Below are 25,396 nucleotides of genomic sequence, written 5' to 3' on the forward strand. Positions count from 1 at the left end.
GTGTGATCGAGTACACGTTGAATAATAAAGAGTGGGAAATCACACACACACACACACACACACACACACACACACACACCCCATAAGCCACGCTAAGAGATGAAGAAAATGCAAAATAGGGCTGATATCTACTGGTGACTAAACACAAACTCAACCCAGAACACTATAGTGGGACTGCAAATTGTACCTCCCCCACCAGCACAGTGCCCTGCATAAACATCACAGGGAAGAGTTAAAAGCCCATCCCACCAAGGAAAAGCTGCAGATTAATGTTGATATGCCTTTATCTACTATTATTTCACCTTTTGAAATGTTTTAAAACCTTAAATCCTGCATAAGTGTCTCTACGTTGGCTTCATGTCTATGTTGCCTAAGTTTTATAAGCATTTTGTTTCTGTGCCCATGCCATTATGTATTCTACTATTCTTGCTCTCTACAGGCCCTGTCCTTTCCCTTTCCTTTCCACCTCAGTCCTCTTCATCTCCTCCACTTTGAGCTTTTAACTGCAACACTCCACATTCTACCCGTTAAGTTCTATGGTTCTAACAACACTCCTACCGCTCTCTATCTACTTTCCTTTACAATGTTTTCCTCCCAGATGACTGAGCACTCACTACCTGTTCTTATTGCAACTCCATCCCTTCCATTCCTAACCTTAGTACCACTAGAGCACACAGATTTTATACTCCATCAGTTACTGCAGGTAAGGTGACTGTTTTTACCTGTAACAATATTTGCTCAGTGGGCTCAAATCCATTTCTGTAGTTAATTTCTACTCTCAGAGTGGTGATGGAGATATGCCCTGTTCCCTGGGCATATAAACTGAGGATCCATTTACTGAATACATTCCCAGCCAGCACAGTCACCAGAAAATTGCAAAAATTTCAATACAAAGAATACTGCTAATATAAAAACAAAGGGAAACTTGAGAAGTGAAAAGCTTACTAATTCAAATTTGAGACAGTAGAAAGCCTCATCAACAAAATGGACCAAGGAAGAGATGAAACATCAGGCCTGGAAGACAAGCTAGATCAGCAATTCTCAACCAGGAAAGTATGAACACAATGCTGTATCTATGAGACTACAGTAAAAGAACAAAATTGTTAGCCATGAGGACAGTAACTTTACGCTAAAGGACAAAGATTATGTTCAATAAAACTATAGAAAATTACTTTATGTCCAGGCAAAGACATGTCAACTCAGATTCAGGATGCATTCAGAGCACCAGGTAAGACCTCCCCCGAACCCCACACCATATGCTATTTAGCCAACAGTTAAAATATTAAGTATGGAGAACAAAGAAACCCTGAAAGCCACAGGAACTTGACAGTCATAAAGTCAAAGCTATCAGAGGTACAGAATTCTCAGAGAAACTCTGAAGCCCTGTAAAAGAAATGACAAAGAAAAAAAATGTCAGGGGGGCACAAGGGGGAAAATCTATTTAATATCAGAAAGATACTGAAGAAGAAATGGAACAAGGAATTAATTCACCCAATGAAAAACTATTAATTGTATAAAATGTATTAAAAATCCCAAATTATACATGTTGGCAGAACAAACAACAAATAGCTATAACCATCCTATAATGTCCACAAGAGGTACTTTTTCTGTAAAAACACATACTGCAATCAGAAGATGGAAAGGCATATAATATATGAAGGAGTCAAATAAAGATACAACTCCTACATTTACAGCAGATAAAAAAGTCTCTAAGATAAACTTTTGCTAAAGATAAGCAAAAAAAAATACTGATATATTTGAAGGGAGAAATAGTTTCATGTTGTTTTCTTTGTTTTTTGAGACATCATCTTCCTAGGTAGCTCTGGTTGACATACTCTTACTAGGTAGCTCAAGCTGGTCTCAAACTTCTGATGATCCTTTTGCTTTGCCCCTCTGGTCCTTAGAATTACAGATGTGAGCTAGTGCCCCTGCTTACTGGAGAAACAGTTTTACAGCAAGGCTGGAGGCTTCAATACTCAATTCTTTTTGGGTGGGGGTGGGGGAAGGGTGGGCAGGTTTTACTATGTTGCCCTGGCCGTGTCAGAACTCATTATGTAGACCAGGCTGGCCTTGAACTCACATAGATCCACATGCCTCTGCCTCCTGAATGCTGGGAATAAAGGCATGTGCCACCACACCTGGCTATTACTCTATTCTTAATAATATTTTAATAAAACATTGAAACAGAATATTTATCAATAAGGAAATAGACTCCAAACACTATAAACTGACAAGATGTAAAAGACACAGCACATTTCATCAAACAACAAAATATATTTTTCTATCTCCCTGCTAAAATATTCCAGCATGGACTATCTCAGTAAGCTACATTTATAGAATAAGAATCCGTAACAGAAGGGAAACTGGAGAACTTGTAAACACAAAAATTAAACATACAGAGTCTAGAGCAATGGCAGTTAAGACCTACAGCTCTTGCAAGATGATCTGAGTTCAGTTCCCAGCAGTCATGGGGCAGCCCACAACCATCTCCAACTCCAGTGTCAATGGAGTCAAAAGGGATCCAATGCCCTCTTTTGGCCTCTGAGGACACTGCATGCATGTGGTACTATGCAGGAAAAACAAATATACATAAAATAAAAATAGGCAAAATCTTTAAAATAAAATTAAGCATATGATCACATGAAAATCCATTAAGTCACTACAACAAAACACCTGAGGCAAACTAACTTTATAAAGAAGTTTATTTATCTGGGGATGGTAACTCATGCCTGTAAATTCAGGAGGCAGAGGGAAGAGGATCATCACAAGTTCAAGGCTAGTCTAGTTTGCATAGTTCCAGGCTAGACTGAACTACATAACACCCTGCCTCAAACACACAAACACACACACACACACACACACACTTTATGTAGTTCAGTTTGAGAGATTCAAAAGTGTCACAGCTGAAGTGACAAAATGAGAAAATGCATGGAGCTGAGTGGGAATGAAAGCACAGTAACAGTAAGACTCAGCGATGAGGGGGTAAGATGGCTCAGCAGGTGAAGTCACTTGCTGCCAAGACCGACAACCTGACTTGGAGCCCTAGAAACCACAAGGTGGAAGGAGAAAACCAACGTCCTCTTCTGTCTTCAATGGCTTCCTGCACGCATGCAGTACATATAAACTCACACAGGCTCACACATATACACATAAATAGATAAATCTTTTCAAAAAAGATGACCTGTGACCTTTCAATAATTCCTTAGCTGCAGAGTGAAATACAGAAGAGTGACTATGACAACTCCTGTCTCATTTACCCTGCCTTCTCTGAGCCACCCTAAGTTCTTCAGGAGTAAGCACAACTGTTCCTTACTGCTCTAGTTGTTACATCATGGGTAAGCAAGAAGTAACTTGCCACAAATTTTTGGTTTTCTCAGAAAAAATAATAGCCAAAAAAGAATCCTTAAGCAGAATACTATTACCACCCCACTAAATCTCATGATAGCCTTACTGTAACTTCCATTGAAAAACAAATGAACTAGGACTGGAGAGATGGCTCAGTGGTTAAAAGCACTGACTGCTCTTCCAGAGGTCCTGAGTTTAATTCCCAGCAACCACATGGTGGCTCACAATCATCTGCAATGAGATCTGATGTGTCTGAAGGCAGCAATAATATACTCATACATATAAAATAAATACTTTAAAAAAAACTTAATTATTGAGGGATGACTGACCTTGGAAACAAATTTAAAGATATAAAGTACTTGGGTAGGGATGGCCAACATGAGAAATAAGACACAGGATTGTCACAAGTATTTGTGTTACTTTTCTTGTGACTGACAACATTTGTTTTGGTTCAGTTTCTAGGTCTATCAGTTCCTTCATGAGAAGGAACACATGGCTGCTGGGGGTGAGGGGAGGTAGGGCTGGAGCTTGCAAACAATGCTTATAACGTACATCAAGGTGCAGAGACCAATCTGGGTCTGGTGGTTCATGCCTGTAATCCAAACACTTGGAAGGCTGAGGTAGGAGGACAGCTATGAATCAGAGGCTAGTCGGGGGTACATAGTAAGTTCCACATCAGCCTGACAACAGTGTGGAAACCCTGTCTCAGAAAAGAAAAAGAAGGAAGAGGAGGGGAAGCAGCAGACACAGGAATAGGGGCCAGGCTCTAACACTTAAGGCCTCTGCCCTGTGATCTATACCTCTGCAAGTCAGGCCCCACAAACCTCCAAAACAGCACCACCAAGTGGGAAGCAGGTGACATTACAGATCCAATCACAATACTATCTTGGTTGACTTTAACTGGCCTTATTTCAGCTTCTTGAAGTGCTAGGATTACAGCTTTACAAGAAGTAGTATTTTCAACCTGTTACAAGAGTGCCCCCAAATAAAAAGCAACACGCAAATGTCCATCAAACTTTTTAGACTATGTGCATTTCAGTTTTCCTCCTGAGAAGCATGTTATGTTCATCTCTGAGATAATCTCTTATTTTCAAGTTAACTAATCAGGATAGATTAGGTAGTCCATCAAGTCCCACCGGTCTCTCTATCTCCATTTCTCCAGCTGGGAGTACAAAAAGGACCTCATGCTTACAATGAAAGCACTTTACTTACTGAGCCACAATCTCAACTGCCCCATTAAAATTTAAGAAGTAAAAAACCAACCAACCAACCAACCAACCAACCAACCACACAGCTAAATGAGATTGACTTTATCCAACTGAGTCCCAAAGTTAGCCTACTAGACAGATTATTCTGCCTCACAGTTAGGGGCATTACATAAATAAATGTTCCATACAGGTTTACATGACTTCCACTCACCCTCCCCAAGTAAACCTACATTATCAATTCATCTGCAAGGATTCGGAGAGTTATCAAGTTTTAAAGGTAGCAGCTGATGCTAAGGATGGCACAGGAAACTAGCAATGACCTAAAACAAACTGCTGCCAGACAGCTCATGCCAGCTGGCACTGAACATGTTAGTGACTTGTACTGAGTACAACAAGGGAGAAAACTCTAATTGTTTCTTAAGGTTAGTTTGCATGACTCTTGAATCTGAAACTTTTGTTTGAAGAATTGCAGTATCCACTAGTGTCCTAACAAGAACATAGGTAAAGACATTTACTCGATGTTGTATTCACTTGTCAGTCTTTCTGATGTGGGTTTCTAAGTGCAGTAGTACAATGCTTGCTTAGCAAACAGAAAGCCTTGTGTCAGATCCAAACTGCAAAATAAGTAACTCCCTAAGATGACAAAAGCATTAGCCCTAAGTGCTTATATAACGCAGGCAAAGAGCTTACAGATAATTTATATATACTGTATATAATATGTATGATATATAAACAGTAAAATATATCTACATGGACTCAAAGCTTCAATTATTCTTTATCTAAAAGGAAAAGTGATCTTACAAGTGGTTCAGTGTGAACATCTTACCAAGTATTGATTAATTTAGCAATGCTACAATAAGCTTTTAGGCTGTATCAAGAGTAATGCAAAGATAACACAAATCAATATTTTCCTATTAAAAATTCATAGTATTCAGGCTCAGAAGATGGTTCAGCTGGTAAAGTGCTTGCCATGCAAACTTGACAACCTAAGTTCAATCTCTAAAACCCATATAAGGGTAGATCTTACTCCATGAAGTTGTCCTCTGACCATCAGGAGTGTTGTAGCACATAAAAGCCCATACACATACATTGTAACCACACAGGAATAAAATAACATTTAAAAGTTTATAATATACAACATTGAGATTTCCTACAAAAATAACCTGCAAAATGCTTTCCTACTTATTACTAAATCAGAACTCTTTGTAAAAACTGGATTTTTGCTCTTCATCTTAATTTTTTCCCTTAAGTATTTTATCTGAAAATTTATCTTCCCTGATGTTGTAGTTTAAATAAGCTTAGCTCATGGGAAATGGCACTATTAGGAGGCGTGGCCTTGTTAGAGGAAGTGTGTCAATGTATAGACAGGCATTGAGGTCCTAAGCTCAGGCTCTGCCCTGTGCACAAGAGACCCTCCTCCTAGCTGCCAGTGAGACAACAGTCTTCTGTTTGCCTTCAGATCAGGATGTAAAACTCTGGCTCTTCCAGCATCATGTCTGCCTTGATGCTGTCATGATGATAATGGATTAACCTCAGGATTTGTAACCCAGTCCCAATTAAATGTTGTCCTTTATAAGAGTTGCCTTGGTCATGGTGTCTCTTCACAGCAATGGAAACCTAACTAAGACATCCTGTATGCTGATAATTGGTGAAATGTCCTAAATCTAACACTTCTAGTATTTGTCCTTGTCCCAAACTTTAAACCTTCACCACCAAAGTACAAATTATGTTATTATCATTTATTTCTTAGATGAAAGATCATATACTACAGGAAAAGGTTCTTTTCAGTTATTTATTTTCTTCATTCAAATTATAGCATAACTTTTGCCAGGACCTCTAGTGTTGGTATACAGAAAGCAAACAGACACAAGATTCCATTTTCTACCCTAACAATAGCTCCAGAATAGAAGTCTAGCTTCACACACCTTTTAAAAATTGACTTGTATTTTATGTACATGAGTGTTTTGTCTGAATGTGTCTATGTGCACCACATGCATGTCTAGTGTTGCAGGAGGCCAGAAGAAGGTACTGGATCCCCTGAAACTGTAGTTACTGGTGGCTGTGAGCTGCCATGTGGGTGCTGGGAACTGAAGCTAGCTTCCCTGCAAGAGCAGCAAGGGCGCTAACTGCTGAGCCTTGGTCCAGCTCCTGGATTCATTTCATTCCAGTACAGAGAGATGAGGCACGCTTCCCATGTGGAGCTCGTGTCAGAGCTTACCCCATTACTTGATGTTTATTCAGGGACCTGAGCAGCCAGTTTCTCAGGTTCCTTTTCACTGACATTCTGTGACAAGCAATGGCACATACCAACCTTTCATTTTGAAATTAGAAAAATGTAAAGTGTATAAAACCTGCTCTGAGTCACTGAGGAAATCATCTACTGGAGACATGATGCAATCATTACAACAACGAAGGAAAAAAAAAAAAAGAAACCCAGATTCACAGCACAGGGTTTGTCCAATTGGCCTCTATATTAATTTCTGGAAGTGCAACAGTAATAACCACACACTCAGAAGCCTTCTATTGAACATCAGGTTAAATATAATCCCAGAGTAGTCTCCAGACATGACACATGTTTTTAAGCCTTGCTTGGGAGGTAGGGAAGGGGATCAGGAGTTCAAGATTATCTTCAGCAACATTGTAAGTTCTAGGCCAACCTGGGATACAGGAGACCCTGTTTCAAAACAAAAACAAAAATAAAATTTTCACAGGCAACTGTTTCAGGCAGAAACTAACTGACTGCCATATACAGCACACATATGACATCACATGATCACTGGAGACCCCTCTGCCCCTACTCCCATGTGAGACACTCTAGTAAGCAGGATGACCCTGCTCTTTATCAGGTGTGAAATCAGATCTTAATGTCCACATCTGGATATAATGATGGTACAGAGGCTTCCAGGACATCTCCTTCAATGTCTCCCTTACGAAAACCACCACTTCCTAAAACTTCTACTGCTCTTTGAGAAAAGACTGACTTAAGTCATTCTTAGAAAGACTTTCTTCAGATTAAACAAAGCTATAAGGATCTCAAGTAAACTTATACTGCCAGCAACAATTCAAGGCAAACTTGAATCAACTGAGTTTTAAGTTGAAAACATTCATGTGCAATAGAAGAATAAAAGAAGGCCAACATGGTAAGAAAAATATCTGAATAAAGCAGATGAAAAGAAGACCTGGTTTCTATACGATTCAGCAGTTAGGAACTTAAGCGCTCACTTCAAAATTAATTTTTAAAAAATGGGGTCTCACATAGCCCAGGTTATCCTTTAACTATGTAAACAAAGCTGGCCTCAAACTCAATTTTCTGTTCTACCACACCCAAGCACTGTGATCATAGGTGCTTACTTGTTCAGTTCAAATTTTACTTTGAAAATTGTATTAATTAATGTGCTTATATTTTGAAAGAGGGGGACACACCACAATTTGCATGTGGAGGTCAGGGAACAAGTTGAGGGAGTCAGTTCTCTCTATCCACTATGTGATGAACACAGATCATAAGGCTTGGCAGCAAGTGCCTTTACCTGCTGAGCCATCTCACCAATCCCAGTGCAAAATGTTTAAGATTAAAGACAACTGCCTACTACTGAGTATAAGTGGAAGAGTCATTAAAATCTATATCCTATTACCTTCAACTGAATTGTAAACTATGACAATGGAAAAAGATCACACTTCTGCTGTAAGGAACAAAAAGCCAACTCCAAATCCTCCCCATTTGTAGGGAGAACACTGACTTAGACATGAGAAAGCACAGCTTACAATTGGCCTACATGAGACTCCAGGGACTAGATCAGGCAGCTCACAATACTTTTATATGACAATTTGGACTTCTCGTGTTATTATTCCTTTTTCAGATCAAAACTTCTCTGTGCCTCAGTTTCCTTCTCTATAAGATGCCAACAGAATGTCAACCCTTCTTAATGTCAAAGGGTCCTTGTAAAAGAAAAAAAAATCAAGGGAATGTGTATAAAAGAATCAACTTATAACCCTCACATGATTAATTATATTAGAAAGCACATTAAAAGGCACTGTTTTGATGACTTCAGTAAGAGCCACTCATTTAGCATTTATCAGGCACCCAACTACTTATAAACCATTAAGTGTGTTATGGATGTACTTAATGTGTACATGCTGGACAAGTCATAGACAAGGAAGATGATTTTAGTAAGTAAAAACAGAACAAAAGTATGACATGTGTTACTAAATATCTCAGACAATATGTTATAGCTAGAGTATTAATGAATAGTACTAACCCACATTATATGGTTTTATTTGTATGTATTTCCCCCTAAAACAATTCCCTAAACATTTTGATGAAAGAAGGTGGCTTAAAATGAACAGCATTGGCCAGGCCTGGTGTTGCAGACCTGAGATACTGAGGGGTTGGAAGGGTGGACACACAAAGATCCTGACTCTGAGGCAGTCCTGAATGACAAATGTGATCCTACTTTTAAAAAGTAACTAAATAAGGGAAGACAGGGGATATAGCTCTCTCTGTAAAGTATCTGACAAGTATATATGAGGCCATGGTTAGATTTTCATGCTGCATTAATAAATTAGGTAATAAAAAGGTAAAAGACCATTGCAAGCAGATAACTTACCCTGATTCCTGCCCATCTCCAATATCCACAAAATGTCTATGAATATGTAATACATGTAAGAATATATAAAATTTCAGATTTTTTTAAAAAATCTTTTTTTAAAAAAGATAGTCTCAGGCTAACCGCTAACTTCGGGGCTGCTGGCCTATCTCCTCAGTGTTGAGATTATGGGTGTGTGCTGCCACACCCAATTTTAAGCAGTGTTCAGGTTCTGGGGCTACCCTTAGCCTGAGAACACTGAATTGTGCTTTCATAAAGTTATTTACCCAGCACAGGGTACATACTAAGCCTGAATTTCTACTCCATCTAACATAAACAGAGTTAGCTGAAAGGCAGCTGACAAGAGTCAGCTGTTCCACTCATCTAGGTGAGCTACAAGTATAATTAACTTTCTGTTCATAGCTAAAGCAGGTCAAATCATCACTAGGTTTCCTAAGGATAACAGAATAATATAAAACAAAACATAAACTAAGCAGTGAGACCTCAATGAGCAAATTAGATCACTGCTTCCTTAGCCAAATGGGCAAACTTATCCCAGACTTAATTACTGTAAAAAGAGTCTCTAAAAGATAATGGGCTTTTGTACAACTAAGGAACCAGTTAAGAAAATAATTTCAAAACCCAAATGATATAAAGCCAATTGAAAGCTTTTCATTTTCCAAATAATAATTAAGCCACAACTGTCTACCTACTACATTACCTATATAAGCACTGCAACTATCCTAGAACCTACACAAACTTGAGAGAAATGATAAATTGGGCGAAGTGCTAACCTCATATAGCTTCTAAGAGGAAATAAATACTTTTTAAAAATTTTATTTTTAGACAAGGTCTCCTGTAGCTCAGGCTACTCAAGCTTGATACATACTTAGGATGACCTTGAATTTCTGTGTCGTCATCCTTACTCCTGAGTACTAGATTCATAGGCGTGCACTACCAAATCTAGTTCTGTGCACTGCTGAGGATCAAACCCAGGGCTCTGTGCATGCAACTCTACTAACTAAACTGTATCACTGAACTCAGAACTTTCTTTTTTTTTTTTTTGGTTTTTCGAGACAGGGTTTCTCTGTGTAGCCTTGGCTGTCCTGGAACTCACTCTGTAGACCAGGCTGGCCTACAAGTCAGAAATCCGCCTGCCTCTGCCTCCCAAGTGCTGGGATTAAAGGCGTGCACCACCACCGCCCGGCAACTAAGAACTTTCAAAAACAAATTATAATACACTGTGGGAGGACAGCAAGCTTGCTAAGGAGGTAAAGACATCTGTGGCCAAGCCTGATAACCTGAGTTCAATGCCTAGGACTCACATGGTGAAAGGAGAGGACAGATTTATCAAGCTACCTCTGATCCCCACACAATATAAACATGGCACATGGGTGTAAACACATACTCAAATATCCCTACACAACTCAAAAAATGTAATTTAAAAAAATCTAAAAATAAAGCCTGGCATGGTGGTGCATGCCTTTGATCCCAACACTGGGGAGCAGAGGTAGGTGGATCTCTAGTGTTCAAGGCCAGCTTGGTCTATAGAATGAGTCCAGAACAACCAGTGCTACAAAGAAACTCTGTCTTGAAAAGCCAAAAATAAAAAAAAAAAAAAAAACTTTTAAAAATTAAAAATATATCACAGAGAAACGCTTTTGTTGATTGTTTTGAGGTAGTCTTCCTAAGTAGTCATAGCTGAACTAGAATTAATTATATAAAACAGGTTGGCCTTAAAATTTTAACCTTTTTGCCTCTGCCTTCTGAATGCTGCCATTATACCTGCCCAATGTAATAAATGTAATAAGAACATGGTTAGTGGCACAGGCAGGCGAACTGCTCTGAGTTCCAGGCCAGCCAAGTGAGACCCTGTTTCAAAAACCAAAATAAAAACTAAAAAAAAGGAGCAGCACCAAACTGGGCATGGTGGTATGTACACCTTCAATCTCAGCACTCCTGATACAGAGGGAGGTTCATCTCTGAGAGTTCAAGGCCAGCCTGATTTACATTTATAGTGAGTTCTAGGACAGCAAAGACTATGACATAGTGAGACCCTGTCTCAAAAACAACAACAACAACAAAAAAAACCAAAAAACAAAACAAACAAAAACAAACTCCAAAACAAAACAAAAAAAACCCACCCCAAAATAAATAAATAAAAAAAAATCTTGAGAGAGAAAAAGACCATTATCCACTCACTTGGAAGGTGCAGATCTCACGACATACCTCTGATATCCCTTTGTTTCATCTGACTTACCCACTCTTCGGAAGCCATGAATAAGTTTTAACAAACAAAGCAGATAAAACACCTCTGGACTCTCATCTGATTCTGGCTCCTACTCCCCATCCTCTTTGTCCTTAGTGCTGGGAATTGAAGCCAGAGTCTAGAACATGCTAGGGCAGCACTTTACCACTAAGCTACGTTTCTGGCTTTGGTTCCTCCTTTCTATGCCATAGACAAACCTATCATAGACCTCTATCTATCAGGGACTTTCCAGGAACTTCCTGAGGTTAAGCATAACACAAACTTTTATCAATTTTAGGCAAAGAACTAGAATAGTTGACATCTATCTTAGTTACAGTTTTGTTGCTGTGAAGAGACACCATTACCAAGACAACTCTTATAAAGGAAAACATTTCATTGGGGCTGGCTTACATTATCATCATGGCAGGAAGGTGGGAAGCATGGCAGCACACAGGCAGACATGGTACTGGAGAAGGAGCTGAGAGTTCTACATCTTGATCTGAAGACAGCACTGAAGACTATCACACTGGCCAGATGTGAAAGCTCCCTGCCCCCACACTGACATACTTCCTCCACACTTCCTGACAGTACCACTCCCCATGGCCAAGCATTCAAACACATGAATGTATGGGGGCCAAACCTATTCAAACCACCACAATGTCTGAGAGGAGAAAAGTGAAGCCAGGGAAGAGGTAGAGAGTGAGCCTCACAGCATCAAGTTGCACTCCAATTCGTATCATAAATAATGAAACAACTGCAATTTATGAAATATATTATGAAGCTGACGCTGCTCTGGAAGAGAAAGACTGTCTGAAGCCTTGTTCCTTGTCTGTTAAAGTCCTTGGAAAATTAACTGAGGGTAGGGATGGAAAGGAGTAAAGAAGCTTCCAGAAGCTATAAGAAGACTGTTAAATACTACAGCCACTCATGGCTAATTTTAATGTATTAATCTTTCCTTTGTTCAACACCAGTCTTTTTAGAATTTAAATAAATTTGGTATCATGTTTCTCTAAATTGAATAAACCTCTTAACTGACTCACTACTTTTCAGTCACTCTAAGACACTCTGAATGTATAATAAAACACCTAACATATTAACCTCAGAGTAGAAAAAAACTAAAATTATATGAAGACTTTTTTCCTAAGATCTTATCATATGATTTTTAAAACTGGCTTCAAAGAACTCGAGGGAACAAAACAGCTTCCTCAGCATGGCCTGGAAGACTTTCTAGTTCAATTTTTTTTTTTTTTTTAAAAGACATCCTTTTATGTAGACCTGGCTGTCCTGAACTCAAGAGATCTGCCTGCCTGTCTCTTCAGTGCTGGAACAGAACTGCAATACAAAGCTCCACAAAGTCAAATTTCAAACATAAAGGCTATCATGAAGTAGGATGGCATCTGCTAAAGACTGAAGCTTCAGCTGGGCAGTGGTGGCGCACACCTTTAGCCCTAGCACTTGGGAGGCAGAGGCAGGCGGATTTCTGAGTTTGAGGCAAGCCTGGTCTACAGAGTGAGTTCCAAGATAGCCAGGGCTACACAGAGAAACCCTATCTCGAAAAAACAAACCAAAAAAAAAAAAAAAAGACTGTGAAGCAAAGCTTCTCTTGTATCTGTCTGTGCATGTGAAATTTAGGGAACTCTGCAACGATGCTGCTGACTGTGGTACCTCTTGATAACATGGTGCACATTTACCCACACATGTAAGGCTGTGCAAGTGAGCACATTAACACAGTACTTAAATATCTAGGTTCCATCAAATGACACTGCAAACTCAGATGCATCTGCAGTCTATGTACATACCAACACTGCAAGATAACAAACAGTGCTCAGGGAAAACAAGATGCTGTATGACCTGTCACATACACATTAACTGTTGAATACATATACATTTCAGTGAGGGTGATTTAAACTTTATGAGACTAAATGATTTCTTTTTACCTTCTTTTGAATGAAGAGTTTACTGACTATAAAACTAGAATAAAAGAACATTACTAAATGCTGAGCTTTGCATGTAAGTTACAACTAATAGGTTAAATGGGACAAAAAGCCTAAAAAGAAAGCTCCATTGACAAAGAAATTGTTTTAATCTACTGATATTATCCAATGTGTTAAAAACTAAGGAGCTGGGAAGTCAAGTGATTCACCTAAAGTCATAAAGAGAGGAAGGGTAAGTGGACTCACTCTCAAGGGTCGTTTTCACACTATATGGTCCTATTAAACTAAACTCCTGTTCCAGAATCAAGTAAGGTCTTCAACAAAGGAACTAGTTACTTTCTTTCTAATACCATTATAGGAAATGTAGTACACAATGTACTGGAACCTCCGGCACAGACAACTAAATTCTTTGTCAAGGATAGCTTACATTCTAAGAGAAATAATATTCAAAAATAACCACAACAAATCATTTTTTAAATAGGGGTAGGAGTAAGGACAGTCCTGTAAGTAGTGAATCGAAGTTGTGAGGATGACAGGGGATAAAGGTTTAGACTTGCTCAATAATGTAAATTATACTAATGTTGAAGACAACGAAGAAAATGGGAAGAGTATGAAGCCACTGTACCCCAGGTACATTATAATTATCTTGTTAAAATTAGATCTACCTAATTTCCAGTTTTTATTAATCATTAATACCATTAATGATTAATAACCCTCTATCAAAATCAGACCTACCTAATTTCTAGATTAAGGAAAACCACAGAGGCTAGAACACAGGAAAATGAAAACCCAGGGTCACAGATAATCCCAGACTATGGTCTATCTGTAAAACTCTTTTTAAAAAAAGTCAGTGCCAAAGAAGGAAAGGGGTACTTCTAGATTTAAAAAAAAAGACTGAAAAAAAATCATATGCAATGTCTAAATACCAACAGGATCCCAATTTTGAAAAAAAAAGGTATTTGGAAAGAAATTGGGAAGTCTAATTATGAACTAGATCTTGAGAACATGAAGGATAATAGTTCCAAGGTTAGGTGTAATCATAGTACTATGACAGGAACTTTATTTTTTAGAGGTGCATCCTGGAAATATATAATGGCTTGTTTAATTTCAAAGAGTGAAACCAAAGAAAGAAAGACATATCATATAAAGAAAACTGTAGCCAATAAGATCTATTGGCTAAATACAAAGAACAGAGCATGTACCTGTTAGTACTTGCCTGGCATGCTCACAGCCCTGGATCTGATCCCTAGTACTGTATGAAACTGAATGTGGTGGGGCACCAACAGTCAGGAGGTAGAGACAGGAGAATCAGAAGTTCAAGGTTATCCTTAACAGCAAAGCAAGTCAAAACCAGGCTGGGTATGGGCAACAAGACCCCCCCATACCCTCAAAAGGGAAATATATTTCATAATTTGTCTAATCTAAGTAGCAGACAGCAAGCAAAAATGTGACCAGAAAGATGACTTAGTCAGTAAAACACATGATGTTCAAGCATGAGGACTGAAGTTAGAACCCTAAAGCCATGTAAGACAACACACGGGAACAGCGCATGTCTGTAACCCAGCTCTGGGCAGGTGGAGACAAGAGGACCCCTAGGCCGTGCTGACCACAGTCTAGCCAAATCAGCTAGTTCCAAGCCCAGCAGCAAACCCTGCTTCAAAACCCAAGAACTTTGTATTTTATCTTATCCCTCACAAGCTCTCTTCCTCTTTGAACTCTCCTAAAAAGCGTTCTTTCCCTAGATCAGAATCCTCTCCACAGAGATCACTATTCTGCCATTCATAGAAACCCTCCCTCCTTACAACAAAACAAAATAAAACCCAATAACAATAAAACCCTTCTTTTTTTTGGAGACAGGGTTTCACTATGTAACCCCGGTTGGCCTCAAACTCTCAGAAATTCCACCAGCCTCTGCCTCTTGAATGGTAGGATCAATAGTATGTGCCACCACGCCTTGCATTATAAATTTTTAAATTGGGTATTTTTTTTTAAAACTTTTTATTGGTTCTTTGTGAGTTTCCTATCATGCACCCCAGTCCCGCTCATCTTCCCATCACCTCATATCTGCCCTTCACCCTTACAACTTTCCCTATAAAATAAAACACACATATATAACAACAAAAAGCATAGAAAACATCTCTCATAGAAGCTGTAGTACGTCATTGTGTGTCCCACAGTATGTCCCTGGGTCCACACAGCTTTTCTTGCCAGCTCCACTGTGTTGCCCAGTCAAGGCATGGGGCCCACTCTCTTAGGTGCTGCAGCCCCCTCTGTGAGGGGCTGGGACAACTCTCCTGCTCTCACACCATTAGGGCTGGCTCACTCATGCCTTCAATATCAGGGCAAGCTCCACTTCGTTGCTCAGGAGAGTTGCAGGGCCTGAGTGGTATAGCCAGTGACAGGGCAGGACTAGCTCTCCTGCTCTCAAGCCCTTGTGCCTAGCTCTCCTGACTACTGCAAGTGGGAGACCATCATCTCCACACTCATGCCACCTCACTGCCAGATAAGTGGCAGGGCCAGCTCTCCTAGGCTCTTACCCTTGAGGCCAGCTCACCTGTGCCCCTTCTACAGCTCTCCTGTGCTGCCCAGGAGAGGGACAGGACTGACTCACACACTCTCATGGCCCCCAGGCTAGCTCTCCTACTAAAGGAGGTGAGGGGCGAGGGGGAAAAGGGGATGTGGAATAAGCAAACTTTTTATACCACCTCTGTTTTGAAGCTTTCTGACCCTGCTCCTTGTTATTATTTGAATTTTCCTAACATTCTCATTGCTGTGGAGATTTTTTTAAACCTTAATTATTTAAATGTATGCCTCCTCCAGTAACCATAAGCTATTTGATTATCTCAAGAGTTGGCCTTGTAGCTCTGGTTACACAGATAGCTTCAAGTACATGGAGTCAGAATAATGGAGGCCTGCTATTTTATTTAAAAGTTACGGGAAATGCCAGGGATGGTGGCATATGCCTGTAGAGTTAGATACTAGCCTGGCCAGTGTACAATGAGTCTGTCTGAAATAAGCTTTTGAAAGAAGCATTTTAACTCCCCTAGGAAATAAAATGTCTACCCTAAGTGAAGGGTATAGTCACAACCAAGTAAACTAGACATAGCTCAAAAGCATGGATGCTATATGAGCCAATCAAAGCTGTATGCCTGAGTAGATCTTGAATCCAGTCTACAATAAATGCATAATCATCTAACCATTTTCCTGGGATAGTAAACACTCAATTAGAAAAGCCCCAAATCAGTCCATCATCATTCAGTCACAGGCTAGGGCTGTACTTCAGCTGGAAAATGCTTACATCATATGCAGAAGGCCCTGGCTTAAATCTCCAGCACTACAAAACAAAAATACCTCAGCCCCGTATTGAGGAATTATTTATCAGTAATATTCTACATCAAGCCAAACTCATGTAGTTAAATACTTCAGTTTCCTTCGATGTCTGGCTTAACAGAAATCCCATTTCTCAAAGCAGCTGCTATGGTTTGAATATGAATTGTCCCCTATAAGCTTCTGTAAAGGCTTATGATTGTTGGGCTATTTTGGGAGGGGGTGAAAACTTCAGGAGATGGGACCAAGAGAAAAAAAAGCAGGCCACCTTGCCCACCCCCCATCCCAACGTCCTATCTGCTGGGAGGTAAGCACCTTCCTTTACACCATCTCATTAGTGAAGATGCTCCCTTTCACCACAAGTCCAAAGTAATGGAGCAGCCAACCATGAACTGAAGCCTTTGAATCCTTTCTCCCTGAAGTTAGGTCACACCAATACAAAAGTAACTGATATGGGAGCTATGGTGGAAATTTAGAAAATGTTACTGTACACATACAAAAATATGGTATTTTATATTACAACACTCAATATATTCCTAGCAATATTTAACCTCTCTGTTCAATGTCAATATATTTTAACAAAACAAAACAAAAACTTTGAGCTAGCAAGATTAGCTTAGTGGGAAAGACACTTTACCATCTGACAACAGAAGCCTAATGACCTGAGTTCATTTTACAGAACTCACAAGGAGATAGGAGAGAGCTAACTCTACAAAGTTGTCCTCTGACCTCCACACACATCACTCACCCACACAATAATAAATAAATAAATAACATGAGTCTTGCCAACTGCAAATCAAGTACTCTAATGCAAGATTATCACACACTGACTGCTCCTGGCCAACACACATGCACCTTTAAGTACAAATGCATTAGAAATTCTCAATCTACTGTTCCTGAACTATCAGTCAATCATGAGGACTTGGTTACCACACTTGGTTGCCCAACACTGTTCAATAGGTAGAAATATGGCAAGGATAGTGAGGGGACAGGAAGAAGATCAGATGCATCACTAAACTTATCATGTCCAACTAATTTAACTGTATTTCTTTCTTTCTTTTTTTTTTTTTTTTTTCAAGACAGGGTTTCTCTGTGTAGCCCTGGCTGTCCTGGAACTCACTCTGTAGACCAGGCTGGCCTAGAAGTCAGAAATCCGCCTGCCTCTGCCTCCCAAGTGCTGGGATTAAAGGCGTGTGCCACCACCGCCCAGCTTAACTGTATTTCTTAACCTAAATCAACCCAACTTTTTCTTCAGCAAGAATTCACTTTGCCTAAAGCCAAGAGAAATAGGCAATTTATTTATGCAAAAGCGTATTACTAGTGATTAGCACTCAATAATCATTCTCATTAAATACTGCTGTAAAGTGCTATCAGAACTAGCTGTGAAAGCTTTGTATTGCAGCAGGAAAACCAAGATTCAACTAAAAGTCCCTCCATAAAGAAGGGATCTGTCCAAAAGAAAAAAAGGCAATCAAAGTCAGGAACACACACCTATAACTCCCATCATGTTAAGAGTTTCTGTTAGCTGGGCAGTGGTGGCGCACGCCTTTAATCCCAGCACTTGGCAGAGGTAGGTGGATCTCTGAGTTTGAGGCTAGCCTCATCATTCCAGGACAGCCAGGGCTATAGAGAAAACCTGTCTCAAAAAAAACCCAAAATAAATAAATAATAAAATCTCTTTCAGCCTTGACTCCCAACTATTCCTCCATTTAGGATGTTCTCTCTTCCAGTGTATGAACATGTCCTTCCTTTTGTCTCATTTTGTCCCCCCACTCCCACCCCCCTTTTCCTTTCTTCCTCTTGCTCCAGACCTGCTTGCTCGGGCTTGGCCCCACTTGCACTTTGTTTTTTTAATATATAATTTATTTTTATGTTCATTGGTGTTCAACTTGCATGTATGTCTGTGTGAGGGTGTAAAAATCCCTGGAACTAGAGTTATAGACAGGTGTGATCTGCCATGTAGGTGCTGGGAATTGAACCAGGGTCTTCTGGAAGAGGTGTCAGTGCTCTTAACTCTTGAGCCATTTCTCTAGGACCCCAATAAATCTTTTTAAGCAAACTCTCACTGAAACCCAAGCTGCTCCTGAATTTACTATATAGTTGAAAATTACTTCAAATTTTTGATCCTCCTGCCCATACCTCCCAAGTGCCAGGGCAGCATGTGTGGTCACCACACCTGGGTTTTAAATTTAGAAGCAAAATATAAGGTGCTAGAGAGACTGCTCAGTGGTTAGGAGCACATACCGCTCTTTCAGAGGACCCAAGTCGGAATCCTAACACCCATATCAGGTCACTCACAAACATCTGTAATTCTAGCTCCAGAGGGATCCAACACCTTTGGCCTCTACAGGCACCTTCACGGGTGCACAGATGCACAAACAAACAAACACAAGTGCATGCAGGCGTGTATGCATACTTAAAATTAATATATATATACACGCACACACATACTGGAGATAGGGTCTCACTATGTAGCCCTGGCTGTCCTCAAAATCAGAGGTCTGCCTGCCTCTGCCTCCCAAGTACTGAGATTAAAGGTGTACACACCACACCCAGCCTAAAACATGTTTTGAAAACTAGTTTGTTCCTTATTCTGAGTATTTTGTTGTTTGAGAAAGGGTCTCATGTAGCCTAGGATAAACTCAAAGTAGCTATATAGATGAGGATAAACTTGAACTGATCCTCCTGCCTCCATTCCCTCTAGGTGCTGGGATTACTGTTACCTCACCCAGCTTCTGGCCACTTTCAGAGCTTCTCTTCCCAGTCCCATAGTGCTGAGATTACTGTTTCCTTGTTATTCCCACAGCATGTGTGGTTGCAGGACATTACATTATGTGTCTATACTGCACTGTAGTTGTTTCACGTGTGCATATTATACTTTCCTAAGGAAGGCTTTTGAAATAGTCACAAAAAAGATCAAGATTCCTCTTTTGGGACTAACGCTTTTGTTGACCCCAGAAAACACAACCATCATCTCTTGTTCAAGAAGCTGAAGTGGAGCTGGAGAGATGGCTCAGTCATCAAGCTACATGGAGGTCACATCCACTCCAGTTCCAAGGATTTAGCCTTTTTCTGGTCTTTGTCAGAACCAGGCACAGCCACAATGCATATCCATATATATGCAGGCAAAACATTCAAACACATCAATACAAATATTTTTAAAATAAGAATTATTTTAAAATTGTTTTAAATATATTATAATTTATATTATATATAATTTAAATTATTATAATTATTAAAAGAAGCTAAGTGGAGCCAGGCAGTGGTGGTGCATGCCTTTAGCCCCAGCACTTGGGAGGCAAAGGCAGGCGGATTTCTGAGTTCGAGGCCAGCCTGGTCTACAGAGTGAGTTCCAGGATAGCCAGGGCTACACAGAGAAACCCTGTCTTGAAAAACCAAAAAGAAGAAGAAGAAAAGAGAAGAAGAGAAGAAGAAGAGGAAGCAGCAGCAGCAGAAGCAGCAGCAACAAAGTGGAGCCAGGTGAGGGTAGCATACTCCTCTCTCATCTCAACATTCAGGTTAAGGCAGAAGGATCTTCAGTTCAAGGCAAGCCTGGGCTATAAAACAGCAAGTACTCGAGGAGCTGTAGCTCAGTGATAGAGCCTAGCATATGCAAAGCTCCAGTATGCACCGAGGAAAGAAAAGCTTAAGTGAGTTTATGGAAAAGACCACATTGCTAATAATCTTTCCCAAATCAAAGGAAATAAGCCTGAGCGTTTTCTGTTTTTAACTGAGAAGGGAAAGTGTGCCCTGATGGACTAATGAACTTGAACTACTGCTTACAGTCATCGGGGACAGATATATGAGTAGATTTAAAACTCAGAGTAGAAGCATTGGCAATGAAAGAAAATAAATTGAACTTTATTAAAATTACAGACAATTGTTTAAAAAAAAAAAAAACAAACTAGCCAGTAAATGAAAAGATCATCCAAAGAACGGGAAAAACATTTGCACAGATGTATTTGATATAAAGATCCCAGCATCACAGAGCCAAAGGACCTGGGTCGACATTTCCCCCAAAAGTATATACATGGCCATCAAGTACATAAAAAGATACTAAATGACAGAACTCATCAGGGAATTCAAACCAAACCTGAAGGACAGAGCATTTCACAATCTCTAGAGTTGTGATGCTCTGAAAAATGGAAAATAAGAAGTGTTGGTGAGGAAGGAGAGAAATTGCAGAGAGATTTCAAGTACAAATGTAAGACAGTATGGGCTCTATTAAAAAGTCTGGCAGGTCCTCAAAAAGATAACTAGAATTATCATAATTCCCTAATAGTTCTACTTCTAGATATCTTTAAAAAAGAAATGAAAGCCGGGTGGTGGTGGTGCACGCCTTTAATCCCAGCACTTGGGAGGTAGAGGCAGACGGATTTCTGAGCTAGAGGCCAGCCTGGTCTACAGAGTGAGTTCAAGGACAGCCAGGGCTACACAGAGAAATTCTGTCTCAAGACACCCCCCTCCCCCCAAGACAAAGAAATGAAAATAAATGTCTATGCAACTGAAGTTCACAAATGCATTATTTGTACCAAAATGTAGAAACAACTTAAATACAAAGCAACAGACAGCTAGGTAAGGAAAACCTGTGAACACTTACAATAGGATATTATTCAATTATAAAAAGATCAAATATTGACACCTGCTATAAGATGAGCCCAGAAAAGATTATGTTAAGCGAAATAAACCACAAAGAAAAGACTATTATGAGATTCCATTTATATAAAACATCCTGAACAGGTAAACTCATCATTAAAAAAAAAAAGGTACATTAATGGTTATCAGAGGCTGAGAAGAGAGGGAAGAGAGAGACATATCTGAAGAAAAGAAATGTGGATGGTGATGACAGTTATAACACTGAACTGAACTCAAAACAGTTATCCATGTGTGATGGCACACTGCTCCTAGCATGCAGGAAGCAGAAGCAGGCAGATCTCTGAGTTTGAAGCCAGCTTGGTCTACAGAGTCTGGACAGCCAGGGCTACATAAAAAAGACCTTGTCTTGAATAACAGTAACAAAAACAAATAACAACAAAAAAGGTTAATACCATATTTATGATAATTTCTTAAATAAAACAAGAAAAGGAAAGCTCTTTAATTTCAGCCCTGAATAAAAAACGCTCACTGCCATTCTAAGCTATATGATGTGGAGGACATTATTTAGTTTCTTCAGGCTTCAACCTTTACCTACAATATAGGGTTGACTGATATCCACCTCAAAGAAGTGTAGACTCAGTGCATCTATTAATCCCTTAGCACAGGACTTGTTACATAATAAATACCAGATAAATATGGTAGATTTTATAATTCCAAATACATTGTTACTCACTGAGTAGGTGTCTGTAAGGCTGCTATAAACAGATATCTGAAAGACTACATAACGATGCAAAGACATTCTGATGTAATGATTAAAGCAACACGTGTCCAGCATTTGACTAGCTTCCTGAGAACCTAGGAACCTGCAGATACCAGAACCAGTTCTCTTGGGTGTCATTGAAGAGCTAACTAAAGTAATGAACTAAGAAAATAAGCACACTTCAATTATTCAATTGTCTTCAATTATTGTACTGATGCTCTTCATAAATATTTATTTTAAAAAATCATAAGGGGACCAGAGTAAAGGCTCCAGAGTTCAATCCCTAGGACCAACATGGTGGAAGAAGAGAACCAAAAATTGTCTTTACATCCACCACGCATGTGTGCAATACATGCACACCTTTACCCCTTGTCTATAGGTCCTAAGTACCAAGTCCAGCTTTACAATGTCATCATTAAAAAGAGAACCATAGAAAACATGCTGTTAAAAAAAATGCCCCAACCATGGAAGACTCAAGGAAATGAAAGTTAGGAGGGTATATTAGCTAATCTTGAATCTATAATAGACCTATCTTGTTTAAAATTAAACACACAAAAAAAAAAAAAAAACCTAAGTACTTTAAACTCAAACCTGAATTCTAGATAAGGTCGACCAGAACTATAGATAGCATCAATGACTCAAACAGTAATACAAATGTTAGTGTGAGAATGAAGCCACCTCCACAGTGTTATGTTTTTGTAAGAATTCCCCAAATTCCTTCACAGAAGTAATCTACCTAAGAAGGCTTTTTTTTTGGGTATTTTTATACTCACATTAAAAATACTTGGATCCAGATGGAAAAGGAAAATACAGTATTCAAGTATTTTAGATCATATCTATTACGGACCAGCTGACTTGGAAAGGCTGGGGCCATTCTAAAATGGTGGTGCTTACATAGTACTATGAATGTTAACTGTCATGAAACACACCTGAAGGCTGCATTATAGACTCCGTGTTGATGAAAATGTTATAACTCAGATTAATGTTATAACCAGATTAAAACTGCTGATGTTTGAAAAGCTAAGATCTTTGCCAACACCCTTAGGAAAAAAGTTATTCCCTTCCAAACAACAACAACAACAACAACAACAACAACAACAACAAACTGTTAACATGTTAAACTGAAACACAGAGCACAGTAACTTTTTGTTGGTTTTGGTAACAGGATTTTGCTATGCAGCCAGGACTGGCCTGGAACTTAAGATCATCTAGCTGCAGCCTCCCGAGTTGCTGGCTCCAGTTAGCTCTTACCTCTCATGACAGTAATGGAGAACAAAGGCTTCCAAAATTAAATTCCAGAAAGAATTCTTTTATCCTCTACAGACCCGTCTTCTGCCAGTTACATCAGGGCTATCCTGTATCCTTTCCCCAGAAGAAAAAGAGGAGGTACTTTCTCTTTAAAAACCTCTCTTTAGAAAAACAGCAGATGATGGTTTGGAAAACTTAAATGCTAAAAGAAACTGATACTAGAGCTATCTAACTGTAGGCCACTGGTAGTAACTGTCTAAAGCTAGGATTTCATGCTTCTAAAACCCCATGCTATTGTGATTGGATCCTAAGTTGCACTGCCAAAAGGGTTAAACTGACTCAATCTTAAAGGAATATTATAGTTTTAACATATGTGAAAGTTAAACTGAATGCTAGTAAGTACTAGCATGCTTAACTGGTACCATCTGCCATCTGATCACTGATTTCCCCTTAGCCCAGTGTTATCACGCCCTTTCTACACTGGGCTTTGTTGTCACAGAGGATCTCACCAAGTAAACAGGCTGTGACATGAAATGCACTACAAAGGAGCATTTCCAGGGACTACTTTTTCAAGACAATTTTCATTTGGGTTCTCAAATAGCTTGTCCAACATTTCATGACAACATTTCATGAGGTTTTAGTGAAGTGGCATGGCTAAACATCACCTAAAACGGGAAATGTCTTGTTAAAAAGTTGGGTGTCCAGGATTCAAGGGCAGGCACCTGGTCTCAAGGTGTGAAAAGATGTCACCCGCCTATTCCCAAGCAACTAAACAACTTAAAAATATGCACCCGATTTGAAGGCACCCAATACAAGGTTCTAATCAAATCAGGTTATCTTTGCCATTCCCTGGTGGCTCTTTTCTACAGTGTTCGAACTTCTACACATTCTATATAATGAATGGGCTCTGCACTTTTAAGGTCAATAAAAGTAAAGTCAACCTTACCCTCTACAACTACTAAGAATGGAATTAAGCGACCTCTCTCATCACGGTTACGATAACCGAGAAGTGCGAGCCGCGTTGGAAAACTTTTATTCAAAGCACTAATCTTATACTGGGGTACACTTTATCCTGCACGTTCTCCTTTTACGTAAGACACATCGGAATTTGACGAGTGCGCCCCGACGGCACATTGGGCTAACGCCCCTGGCAGCAGCAGAGAGCCACGTTTTCCTCGGGCCGATCGTCTCCCCCCTCCTCCTTAAAACACTGCACATGGCCACTTAGAGACTTCCCCAGCCCAGCTCCAGAAACTGGAACCAACCGGGGCAGCTGTCATCCGAAACTCGGGAAAGCTGAGCCCGGCCAACTCTGCCGACGCGGGAAGGGCTGGGGGTGCGGTGGGGCCCGTCGGGGGCACTCCGGGCTTTCCCCCTCCACGGCCCCACGAGCCGCCATCCGGCCGCCGAGTTGTCCTCCGGGCCAGAGTCCCCCTCAAGCTGGGCCTAGGCCCGCGGTCCCGCGTGGGCCCCGAAGCGCGTGGCGGGGCCGACGCAAAGCAGAAACGACAAAGGGGCGCGGGGTCGGGACAGGTGGCCGCCGCCGCGAACAATGGGGGGCCGCGGCCGCCCCCTGGCGCCACCTACCTCCCGTGCCGTCCGAGTTCTCGTTGAGGCTGCCCGAGGAGTCGTGCTGGGCGCCCACGCACCCGCCCATGGGGCCGCGGCCGCCACCTCAGGGCGCTCGTCCCGGCCGCCGCCTCAGCCTGCTCCCGCGTCGCCTCCTCCGGCCAGGCGCCGCTCTCTTGCCGCTCAGCCTCCGCCCCCTCGCCGCTCCTCCCACCGCCTCGCCCAGCCCCTTCCTCCGCGCCCACTTCTACCTCAGCCCCCCGGCCGCCTGGCCCGCAGGCCCGGCCCGCGTGCCGTCCTCGGCTCCCGCTCGGCCCCGCCAGGCCGGGCTTGGCCCATCCCGGGCGGGCCGCAGCGCCCGCTCGCCCCCCGCGCCCCCGCGTCTAGGCAAGCCCCACCGCGGCCGCCGCCGCCGCCGCCGCCGCCGCCGCCGCCGCCGCCGCCCGGCAGCCAGGCCCCATCGCCCCCGCCCGCGGCGCCGCCCTCAGCCCGGCTCGGCTTGCGCTCGGCCGGCCCGCTGGAACGGCCTCGAGGGGCGGGGCCGCGCACTGATTGGCTGCATGCGCCGAAGGGGCGGG

General features: G+C 41.0%; 1 protein-coding gene across 1 annotated transcript in view; it reads right to left on the reverse strand.

Annotated features, from left to right (window-relative positions):
* Positions 1-25,079, reverse strand: part of Ubtd2 (ubiquitin domain containing 2) — a 54,487-nt gene extending 29,408 nt beyond the window's left edge. Inside the window, exon 1 of the mRNA XM_034508119.2 lies at positions 24,837-25,079. Within this exon, the coding sequence (XP_034364010.1) occupies positions 24,837-24,906 (70 nt within the window). The 5' untranslated portion in view covers positions 24,907-25,079. The remainder of the gene's footprint in view (positions 1-24,836) is intronic.
* Positions 25,080-25,396: the final 317 nt, after the last annotated feature.

This window comes from Arvicanthis niloticus, chromosome 6, assembly GCF_011762505.2.
Source record: "Arvicanthis niloticus isolate mArvNil1 chromosome 6, mArvNil1.pat.X, whole genome shotgun sequence".
Lineage (NCBI taxonomy): Eukaryota > Metazoa > Chordata > Mammalia > Rodentia > Muridae > Arvicanthis > Arvicanthis niloticus.